The 12,278-nt window shown below is 42.7% G+C and overlaps 1 protein-coding gene across 1 annotated transcript in view; it reads right to left on the minus strand.

Annotated features, from left to right (window-relative positions):
* Positions 1–12,278, minus strand: part of ATP6V1D (ATPase H+ transporting V1 subunit D) — a 30,942-nt gene that overhangs the window by 17,894 nt on the left and 770 nt on the right. The window contains exon 2 of the mRNA XM_059373434.1: positions 7,702–7,819. Within this exon, the coding sequence (XP_059229417.1) occupies positions 7,702–7,819 (118 nt within the window). The remainder of the gene's footprint in view (positions 1–7,701; positions 7,820–12,278) is intronic.

Genomic DNA, 12,278 nt, shown 5'->3' on the forward strand with positions numbered 1-12,278 from the left:
GAACGTTGAAAAAGAAAGCCAAAGTTGGTGGCATCACAATTTCAGACTTCAAGCTCTAATACAAAGCTGTCATCATCAAGAAAGAATGGTACCGGCACTAAAAGAAACACACAGATCAGTGCAACAGAATAGAGAGCCCAGAAATGGACCCTCAACTCAACAAGATTAGTTGACCTGGTCAACTAATATTCAACAAAGCAGGAAAGCATGCCTAATGGAAAAAAGACAGTCTCTCTTCAACAAATGGTGCTGGGAAAATTGGACAGCCACATGCAAAAGAATGAAAGTGGACCATTCCCTTACACCACACACAAAAATAGACTCCAAATGGAAAAGACCTCAAAGCGAGACAGGAATCTATCAAAATCCTTGAGGAGAACACAGGCAGCAGCAACCTCTTCCACCTCAGCCACAGCAACTTCTTCCTAGAAACATCGCCAAAGGCAAGTGAAGCGAGGGTAAAAATGAACTATTGGGACTTCATCGAGATCAAAAGCTTTTGCAAGCAAAGGAAACAGTCAACAAAACCAAAAGCAACTGGCATAATGGGAGAAGATACCTGCAAATGATATAATAAGTGCTAGCATACAAAATCTATGAAGAACTTCTCAAACTCAACAACCAAAGAACAAATAATCCAACCAAGAAATGAGCACAAGACATGAACAGACATTTCTGCAAAGACATCCAACGGCCAACACACACATGAAAAAAAGCTCAACATCACTTGGCATCACGGAAATACAAATCAAAACCACAATGAGATACCACCTCACACCAGTCAGAATGGCTAAATTAACAAGTCAGGAAATGACAGATGTTGGCGAGGATGCAGAGAAAGGGGAACCCTCCTACACTGTTGGTGGGAATACAAATGGTGTAGGTGTAGCCACTATGGAAAACAGTATGGAGGTTCCTCAAAAAGTTGAAAATAGAGCCTATGACCCAGCAATCACACAACTAGGTATCTATCCTAAAGATACAAATGTAGTAATCCGAAGGGGCACGTGCACACAAATGTTTATAGCAGCATTATCCACAACAGTCAAACTATGGAAAGAACTTAGATGCCCATCAACAGATGAATGGATAAAGAAGATATATAGATATATAGATAGATAGATAGATATAGTGTATGTATATGTGTGTACACACACACACACACACACACACACAATGGAATACTATGCAGCCATCAAAGGATCAAAAAAACCAAAATCTTGCCATTTGCAATGATGTGGATGGAAATAGAGGGTATTATGCTGAGCAAAATAAGTCAATCAGAGAAAGACAATTATCATTCCATCTCCCTGATATGAGGAATTTGAGAGGCAGAGCAGAGGGTTGTCGGGGGAAGGGAGGGGGAAAAATGAAACAAGATGGGACCAGGGAGGGAGACAAACCATAAGAGACTTCATCTCAGGAAACTGAGGAGTGGGGAGAAGATGGGGTGGCTGGGTTATGGACATAGGGAGGGTATGTGCTACGGTGAATGCTGCGAATTGTGTAAGACTGAGGATTCACAGATCTATATCCCTGAAGCAAATAATACATTGTGTAATTTTTTAAAAATTATACTGGATGTGAGGACTTGACCCCAGTGGATTAGGACACTAAGCCACCCAGAGGAGGTATTCCAAGTCAATTTTCAAAGAACTAGAGCCTTACCAGATGGGAAGTCTTATAGCAATCACAGAAGTAGTCCCTCTTCCCCCAGTAGGTCTCAGACCTCCCAACAATACCGGCACCCCAGAGCTGCACGGGTGTTGCTGCTTAGGAGTTCGTATGCAGAAATCTGTCCTCCTATGGGCACAGCTTTAAAAAGTTGAATTGCCCGTTAGTCTTGGATACCAACCTCTGAGGGAGCCATCTGGTGACAAAATCTTTAATGTGTTTCCTATTAGTCCAGTCATCCTTCCAGTTAGACCTGCAGCAGTGAGACTACATGGCAGGTGGGAAAACAACAATATATCCCAGGCTTCTGTCCACTCTTGGATGTCATGACCAGTAAAACATGACCCCTGATCGCTATAGGAGTCGGCGTTTGTACACGCTCTCCAGTTGTTAATCTGTTCCACCTGCAACCTAATTAGCTCTCTTACAGGCAAAGGTTTGTACAAGTCCTGTGCAAGTGTCCACACTGATCAGTGCATATCTGTCCCTTTCAATACTGGCAAAGGACCTATGTAATCTATCTGCCAGCAAGAAACAGGGCTTGTAATCTGCCCAACATACCCCAGCGTATGGTACAATGGCCGTCAACTGAGGTGGCAATGGGGACAGTCCTTGTCAGCAGCCTGTGGACTCAAATATTTTAAAGGCAAACATAATCTTTTTATTATTTGCCAAGTAGTTCTGGGACATCAGTTGTTGTCCCAATTTACAACTGACCTACAATGAACCCACTCGGCTATATCAGACAGGGTCAGCATTTCCTCCACCAGAACATGTGCCTGGGCAGAGCATTTGCCTCATCAGTGCCTGGTGGTGTGGCTGGGGAGTAAGCAGGGAAACAGGCCTTACTTGGAGAGCTGCATCAGGCTTAGGGCACACTTCCCAAATACCTTCCCCCACAGTTCTACTCCTCACAAAGGTCTATTTAATATACCCCAACCTTCTCTGTGCCATCAAAGCATCCATGCTCTCAACCCTTACAACACTGCCCAGGTGTCAGTAGCCAAATCAATAAGCATTGGCTCATATGTCAACACAATCCATACTACTCTCAACTCTGCCCACTGACTACTTTGTTTAAGTTCTTTCTTCGAAGTGTATCAGAATCCAGCCAGATGGCAGAGGAATGCCATACAGGCAGGTTGCCCCTGCAACTGCCACCAGTATACTATGCATCCACCAGAGGGGGGTGCATAATGTCAGCAACTTCTGCAAGTTGGGCTGTTGGGTTGGGCTGACTTAAGTGACCAGCCCTCAAAATGAGTGTAGCTCATGAGACAGCAGGTTGGTATTAAAAGCACTCCTGCACCGCAGGTAAGCATGTTACTTCTATAAGGTGCTTACCTGAACACAGGCACACTTAGATTTGCTGAACAAGTCCTTAATTCATTCTCCCACTGGCAGAAAGGTTCATACCATCATAGGCAAATCAGCACTCAGTCCCTCTGTCTGCTGAAGCGCAAGATATATAGCTAATAGTTGTTCTTCAATGGGACTACACCTGGTTTCTGTTCTCCTCCATAAATGAGACCAGAATCCTAACGAGATCCATTTCCCATTTCGTCAATCTCACAAGCCCCAGCCAAACCCTTCTAGATATGAATTCACATCTAATTCACAACTCCCACCTGGCATTAATACCCCCAAGGTCTGTACTCGTTGTACTGCCCTTTTTGCCCTGAAGACAGCCTCTTATTGGGAGACCTCAGTCAGTTAAGCATAGGCCTTTGGCTCAGATTGTGATCTCAGGGTCCTGGGATGGAGCACCATGACCTCGGGCTTGCTGCTCAGTGAGGAGTCTCCTTCTCAGTCTCTCTCTGCTCTTCCTCTTCTCCCCATTCAGGCGTGTGCACTCTCTCTAATAAATTAAATCTTTACAAAAAAGATAGCCTCTTATTGGTTTGCACCCCAATCCCATCAGCTTACCCTCCTAACTAAGGCATTTAAAAGGTCTCAATATCTGCTCTATTGCTAGAAAGGGAACAGAAAATCTCCAGTAAACCAATAAACCAAAAGCCTGTAATTCCTCTACAGTTTTAGGGATTGGGAAGGCTTGCATTTTACAATGACCATCTCTGGCATCACTTGTCTTACTTGACCAGATGATGCCCAGGAACTTTACCAATTAACCCAGCCCTTAGATTCCTGTCTGTATTTACCTCTCAGAGACTACACCTGAAACGTTTCAGTTCTTACACATTTGAGACCTGAGACAATGAGGTCTTGTACATTTGAGACCTGAGACCCAAGGAGACAGGGAGGGTAAATCATCACAGTTTAACATTTCACCAATATAATGATAAAGCACCATCATCTCTGACAATATCCATTTTTCCAAATCTCTGCCTACCAACCTATGACAAACTGTGGGGCTACTGAGGTACCCTTCGAAAGTCCATTGTCTCCTGTTCCACAGGAAAGGAGATTAATCTTAGAATTCATGTCCTAATGAATAGTGGAAAGGCATTAGACGAATCTGGTACATGATGATAAACCTTAATGGATGCCATGATTTCCTCTAACAATAAGGCTATATTAGGCACCATAAGAACATGGACAGACGGGAGTAATTTTACTGAGTTCCCTATAATCTACTGTTATTTGCCAGGTCCCATTAGATTTCACTATAAGCCAAACCGACTACTGAATGGGCACTGAGTAGGCCTGATGACCTCTGTCTTTTCTAATTCTTCAATGGTGGTAGTAACCTCGTTATCCTTCCCTAGTAGCTCATACTGTTTTATGTTTATGACTCTTCAGAAACTGGTAGCCCTACAGGTTCCCATTTTGCATGACCCACAACGGGTTTCACTACTCGGATATGCAACCTGAATCCACCTGTGGAGCTGTGCCTAAGATACTCAAGCGAGGGAAAGCCACACTAGAAAACAATGGGGGAAGAAGCCTGCCAATCTGTAGGTACAGACTCGTTTGGAGGACCTTGATAATTTGTCCCACATAAACATCAACAGCCTTTATTTCTCCCCAGAATTTCTAGGGTTTCCAAAAGTGTGCATTCAGCTCCAGTGTCTATTAGTTAGCACAGTCTGTTAATGCAAGAGCAATAAATGGTTAATTCAACATGGGGCCTCTAGTTCCCCCCTACTGTTGCCTAACCCCTAGTCTCTAGAGGTATAGGGTATACACCACTGAAATTCCTGTTAGCAGAGGAGATCTGGGGAAACACCTCGTTTTCTCGAGCCTTCCATAATGCTTAGCAAGACCAAACTGGGTTGTCTATATTTTCTTTCGGATCCTGTATAAAATTAGGACTTGCCATTATAGTTTGTGAGACCTTGATGGGCCCCCTTTCTGCCATTTCATCATTGGGAAGATTCTTTGCTTTTCCCATTTTTCAACCTATTTCCCCTAAGACAGATTCTTTTGGTCTCACTTAAGTCAACCACCATAGTAGCTACCTTAGCAATGAGCCAATTAACCACAGGGGCAAGGACAGATACTAAATCCAACACCATGCCCCTGGAGCTGACAATAATATAAGGCCTTCCATACCAGAGGAAAGCAATTCTTTGTCTAGATCACTAAAATGCCTTCCATACCAGAGGAAAGCAATTCTTTGTCTAGATCACTAAAATGCTAAGTGTAAATGGCAGGTTTCACTCCCAGTTCACACAGAATTTCTAGTGGTTCTTCCGTGGAGATCAAAGAACAGGCCCCTTTTAGGCCAAGTTATCTTAATTCTAAAATTTATCCGATCAAGTTAACCAAGAGCCTGAGATTCTGTCCCAAGACTGTGGCATGTACTTGTTGCAAGGCAGGCAGAGCGCTGACTGGGGCCATTTTGGACATCCCAAACCTCCAACAAATACCCTCTTCCCCAGTATCCCACCACTGCAACACCCAAGCTGCCACCGCCACCCTGCAGCCCTGTCGGCCGCTCTGCCTAAAGCGGCGGGCCTGCTCTACTAAGTCTGGGGCAGAGTACTCACTCCCTCACTGTCGTTTCCTGACTGGTGGAATTTTTCCTTCCTCATCCTCAGGCAAGCAAGCGGCCTGGAGCTGTGTTCCAACCAGAGGATGTGCCTTTAAATCCCCCTCCTCCTCTACCACCATGCCCTCCTCATCAGTCTCTACCCCAGGGATCCCACGCCTCTGGGTCCCTACTCTCCTGAGACACCACAGTACTCCCTTCAGTACTCCCTTCAGCACTCACCCTTCTCCAGCCTCCCAAGGCCCTAATTCCCAAGGGACCCTCCTGCTGTTGGATTCCTCCAGATACAACATCCCAAGGAGAGGAACAGGCGGCTCACACACCCCCCTTCCTAAACCAAAGCGCTCATCCCTGCTGCTCAGATTCCCACCCTACTTCTGACTCCCCTCCACTGTGCTTCCCCATGCAGACCATGGACCCAGCCATGCAGCAACTGCTGGTCAGTGGCTACCCCCCTGCTCTCAGACAGACCTTCTAACAGCCCCTGGGGCGCCCCCCCCCCCCCCCCCCCCCCACCCCCGCCCCTGCCAGCCCAGGCCTACCCCCCCCCCCGCTCCCACCACTCACTTCACATCTCCAGCTGGCTTGCCAGTGCTTAGAAAGTGCATGAGGGACAGTCAAGTATCCTCCGGACTCAGAAGGCACCCTGAGACCAAAAAAAAAAACTTCGAGTCTCCTGTGGGACCGTTTTTACCTTTCTACTCAGGATAACTAATCAAAGGGGAGGGACAGGGAGGGATGGGGCGGACACATCCCCCAAGTGGCTGCTCTCTGCCAAGCAGGGCCCATAACCGTCTGCTTTCCCAGAGCAAGGGGCCCAGTGGGGTGGTCACAGGATAGTCAGCCTTCCTGCATGCTGGTCAGGGCCAACATCAACCTTCATGGAGCCCACAATACTCAGCCCAAAGGAAGGTCACAGTCCATCCATGAACAAGATGGAGGGCCAATGATGGAGTCCATGTTATCAGTACTCTCACACATACACGTAAAGATTGAAGAGTACCCTCCCCCACTAAACAGTAAAACATTCATCAACAGAAAAATAAATTCCATATCTGTTCGATGGAGTTCCATGCAGCTGTTATAAAGAAAAAGACAGATCTATGTATTGATGTAGAAAGCTGTCCATACTCTGCCAGGGGAAACAGGCAGGAATTGAATTATATAATGCATAACAGCTGCTTGTTACTAAAAATAAATAAATAAAAGTGTCACAGAGAACTTCTCTGGAAAATGAGAAGGGAGTTGGGGAGGGAGGAGAATAATCTTCATTTTTAAAATATATTTCCGTATTTGCATTTCAATTACCTAAAAAGTACTGAATTAAAACACACTATGTGCCAGCACTGTTCTAGACACAGGAAATAAGTACTGAGGATTAAGTCCCTGCTTTCACGGAGCTAACACTCTCTAGTGGGGGCAACCACCAAACAAGGAAATATGCAGTAGTACATGCTATGACAAAAATAAGGAAATGTGAGGTGCCTGAGTGGTGCAACTAGTTAGGCATCTGACTCTTGGTTTCACCTCAGGTCATGATCTCGCCCTTGTGAGATCGATACCCATGTCTGGCTCTGCTAAGCATGGAATCTGCTTAAGATTCTCTTTTCCTCTTCCTCTGCCCCTCCCTGTGCTCCTGCTCTCTTTCTCGCTCTCAAGTACATATATCTTTAAAAAATAATAATAATAAGGAAATGCAACAGAGGTAAATACATGGTCACTTCAGATTGCATGATCAGGGATGGCCTCTCTGAAGAGACCAGAATGACCAGAGGAGCAATCTTAAGTCCCGGGAAAGAACATTTCAAGCAGAAAAAACAGCTAATGAAAAGTCCTGGAGGAAAATGGTAGGGAGAATGCGCCAAATGAGGTCCCAGGAACAGGCAGGGGCTTTGCTGGCAAGACTAATGAGTCCATATTTTATATTAAATGATCTGAAACTTGTTACGGTCATAATGATAGTTTTACTTTTGAAAGAAAAAAAATTAAAACAAAAATTAAAATTCCAAGAGCCACAGTGGATTTTCTTAGATATCTCTAAAATAAATAACTGTTCTAAGCACAGTTCATTCTACCTCTATTATCTTCTTTAGGATCTGTCGAAATCGAAGAGTTAAGGCATCAGATTTTTTCTTCAGGAGGTTTCGACCTGTCTGTGCTCCTTTTAATCGAGCCTTCATGATGGTCTGTGCCCTATATAAACAAAATTAAAGATATTTATTCCCACTGTTTAAAAAACATATAAATACTTCCCCAATATAGTATTAAAATTATGCCTTCCTCTTTGATGTCATGATTTTAAGAATATATATCATCTGTGCTGAAAGTTATGATTTTTCTCAATATCACTGACTTGTTCCAGAAATATTAAGTTCATTTATTTAAAACAGAAACATTCTTTAACAACTATCTGGGAAAAGTTATTTACTATATCATAATAAAATTTATCAGGAGTCCTGTTTTATGATGCCACCATAGCTAAAATATTAGATTTGCAAATTAAAATAACGTCTCTGTTTCCATTACAGGTGTATTAAGTAAGCATTTTTTTAAAATCTGTCCACTAATCAGTATCAAAATTTGAAATGCACTTACCTTCAGGACCAGCAAGTCCATTGTGAAGAATTTATGCTACAGACTTACTCCCACATGTAACAAAAGTATATGCAAAGTTAAGGATGACTACTCCAGCCTTCTGTGTAATAGCAAAAGGGTGGAAACACACTAAATGTTCCATAAATCACAGTTCATCATAAAATGGAATGATAAACAGTCATTAGAAAAAGATTAAAAAAATATAAACTATATTATAGTCTCTTACACATGCAAAGTAAGGGATAAATATGTTTATATTGACACAGAGAATACTTTTAGAAAAGAGTCACAGAATCTGGTAAGTTTCCTTTGGGAAATGGGACTAAAGGGGAAAAATGGATTTACTTTCCACTAGATTTATATTCTTAAGGACCTCTTATAACATATACCACAATGAATAATTACTTTTTCTATTAAAAGTGTGGCATTAAAGTGTTTTCATTTCATCAAAATCCTACCACCAATAATTTTACTACTTTGCAAATGACTCAAGGAACCAATGACACCCATTTCTGAAAAGTGACAAACTACAGAAGTCTTATCTCTTATTCCAGTCTTTTCCCAACAGAAACCCCAATATCAAAGCCAAGAAAGTAATTACAGAAATCGACAATTTTGTTCTTGCTGCCATATGCCAGATAACATTTAATAATTTTTTTAAAAGTAGGTAAAAGATTTAAAAATAAATTGTATAATGTAGATACTTAAGATGATTTGTATAAGGGGATATAATTTCATATGACTGGTGTTATAACCAACTGCAAAATAGCATGTATTAATGGACCTTTGGGTAAATTCTTAAATTTTACTGAAATCTTTGACCAAAGTGGAAAGGTTACTGAGACAATTCTACAGCTGAAGAAACCTTAAACATGATCTTGAAAATGAAGCTTAAAAAAATGAAACACTTCCTCCCACTCTGGGCGGGAGTGGGGAACCGGACGACAACTGAAACACATTTCTGACTCCAGTTCCTTGCCCACCACTCAAACTAAGGCTCAAACCTAGGCCCACTGTATCCCAACCACCCGTCACACTGCCTATTATACATAGCACCAGATGAACAGTTCTGTTTGAAAACTACTATTTGCACTGACTGACCTCACTGGAGGTCTAACCAAGTGAAGCTGGTTCAGTTTCCAGCCTTAGCTGGAGCTATCCACCCCAATGTGTACATTTAACATATTATCTTGTTGACACTAATGACCAGAATTTGGAGCTCAAAGACTTGAATCAAATTTAAGTCAAATCCCAGTACTGCAGATTCAATATAGCAAAAAACGTGAGCTGGTTGATAAAACTGAATTTACCGGGGCACCTGGGTGGCTCAGTGGGTTAAGCCTCTGCCTTCGGCTCAGTTCATGATCCCAGGGTTCTGGGATCAAGCCCCACATTGGGCTCCCTGCTCAACGGGGAGCCTGCTTCCCCCTCTCCCTCTCTCTCTGCCTGCCTCTCTGCCTACTTGTAATCTCTCTCTGTGAAATCAAGATAAAATCTTTTTAAAATAAATAAATAAATAATGAAAAAATAAAATTGAATTTACCAAGCTAATTTTAATTTCCTAACTAATAATAGCACCTCTGTGAAATAGACACATTTTAAATCTTGAGACTTGAAGAATGACTTGCCCAAAGGCTTACAGCCAGTATGTCATAGAACCTGGATTTGACAGACTCTTGCCGACTGCAAATCCCTCAAGCCTCTTTTGCTTTCAGTCTAAACTTTGTTTTGTTCTCTCTGCTGCATAAGGGGGAGACAGCCCCACCTCACAGGATAACACTGTAAGGTGGAACTGTCTGACACAGAAGTCACTGAAGTATTTTCTAACCTAGCTCTTAAAGAAACAACTCCTTTCAAGTTTTAGGGTTGCTAAGCATTAGGGAAAATGTTCGACCTTCAGCCAGAAGGATGACTTTGTTTTCGGCTGAATCAAAGACATCTGACTACATGACAAAATACCTGCTGCTAAGCCTTGGGGAAAATATTTACACAAGCACTAACTTCCTGTGCCTTATTTTCCTCTCAATCAGCAAGCTAAGTGCTCTCAAATAACAATTTTCACTTTTACAAATCTATTAGTCTTCTTGTCTAAGCCCAAAGACGTCCATTTTCACTTCTTAGTCTCAAACCAAAAACAAAACAAAAAAAAATGTTAACATTCTGACTACTATTAAAAATAAACACAGCCAGACATTCAGGTGGTGAAAACAGATTTTGTGCAGTAACCAATGACAGTAGGAAAAAGAGCTGAGCCCCATTCTGACTTGTGCAGAAGTGGTTGGACATTTTACTTTTTTTTTTTTTTAAGATTTTATTTATTTGACAGAGGGAGAGAGAGTGCATGTGTGCGCAAGCACAAGAAGGCAGAGTGGCAGGCAGAGAGAGCCCACTGAGCAGAGATTCCCTATGGAAGGCTTGATCCCAGGACCCTGGGATCATGACCTGAGCGTAAGGCAGACACTTAACCAAATGAGCAACCCTGGTGCCCCTGGTTGGGCATTTTAAAGGAACAGTAGGGAGAGAAGAAAGAGCGGACTCAAAAAGAGTCACAGAAGTAAAAATTTAAAAAGGGCTGGTCACTGAAAATGACACTTGCTACCTGGCAATCTTGGAAGTTAGGATTCCATCTTCCCAGAGACTGGGAAACATCCATCCTTCCCAATAACTACATTTCAAAGAAATGGCTTTCAGATCCTTGAGAATGACACTTCTAAGTTGTAGGATAGAGATGTATATTTCAAAAGGAAAAGAAAGGATGCATAATTGTAAGCCATTTTTAGTGAATGCCCTAAGAAAGGGAGGTCAGGAGCCTATCATCAGGCATTGGATAGAACAAATTCTCCTGGAGCACCTGGCTTTCTCCACAGGTATTTTCACCGGTGCCGGGGTAAATCAAAGAACACAGCCACAGGCCATTCTAGTTTGGTCGCCTTTCAGTGCAGACATTTATGAGACTCATGGTCAAGTTCTGGGAGTTCTGCAGATCTCCCTACCCCAGGGTAGCTTGATCCTTATCTATTTTACAAACGGTGCCTTTCTCCACAGCTGACTTGCTTCCCACTTAATATAAACATCTACTAGAAAATCAATGGGTGAAAGTAAAAAATAAGCAAAAATAAATAAATAAAAAGCCCCCAAACCCTTTCATTTCATTAAGAGTTATAGCCAAACTGAAAGAGACAGAAAGCTAAGTCTTGGATTTGAATATAATTCTTTATTTCAGGCATTCTCAGATTTTCCAAGAAAAAAATCAGGATGAAGGAAAAAAACAAGAACACCTCCAAATAAATAGGACCACAATCAAAAGATCTAAATGTCAAAGTCAAATCTGATTTTCTAATCCTCAAGGGGGGGGGGGGGGGAGTAGAAGAGGAGGAGCGGCCAAATAACAATCTTAACTATGACACATTCTTAGGCAAATTTGAGAAAACTATAAAACCTTCTTTAAAAACTGGCCCAAACAGAGGCACCTGGATGGCTCAACCCATTAAGCACCTGCCTTCAGCTCAGGTCATAATCCCTGGGTCCTGGGATTTAGCCCAGCATAGAGCTCCCTGCTCAGCTGGGATCCCGCTTCTCCCTCTCCGTGCCACTTGGCCTACTTGTGCTCTGTGTCAGATAAATTAATAAAATCTTAATATTAAAAACTGCCCAACACTTAGGGCGCTATGCTTTTTTTTTATAGCCCTTCTACGGATTAATTCTCAAGACACTCTCTCCTCCTGGAGACAGCTCACAATTCAGTGGGAAAGCTATATAAACCAATATTCACTTTACAGTCTGGGTGGTATTAACAGAGGTCTGTCTGAACGAGGCACAGTGGTGATGGAGCAAACGGAGTGCCTCGAAAACTCAGGGATATCTTCCCACTGCAGGTGACATTTCGTGGGATCATGGAAAATGAAAAGGGGCATCCAAGCTCAAACCTTACGACCACACTCGGGCAATTCGATTCAACCCCCAACTTGGCCTAGAAGCCTCTTCTATGTGCTTCTCACCACAGTAAACTTCCCTTCTCGAAATATTTATCAAACCTCGCTAGTTGGTCCATCTCTCC

The sequence above is a fragment of the Mustela nigripes genome, chromosome 13 (assembly GCF_022355385.1).
Source record: "Mustela nigripes isolate SB6536 chromosome 13, MUSNIG.SB6536, whole genome shotgun sequence".
NCBI lineage: Eukaryota > Metazoa > Chordata > Mammalia > Carnivora > Mustelidae > Mustela > Mustela nigripes.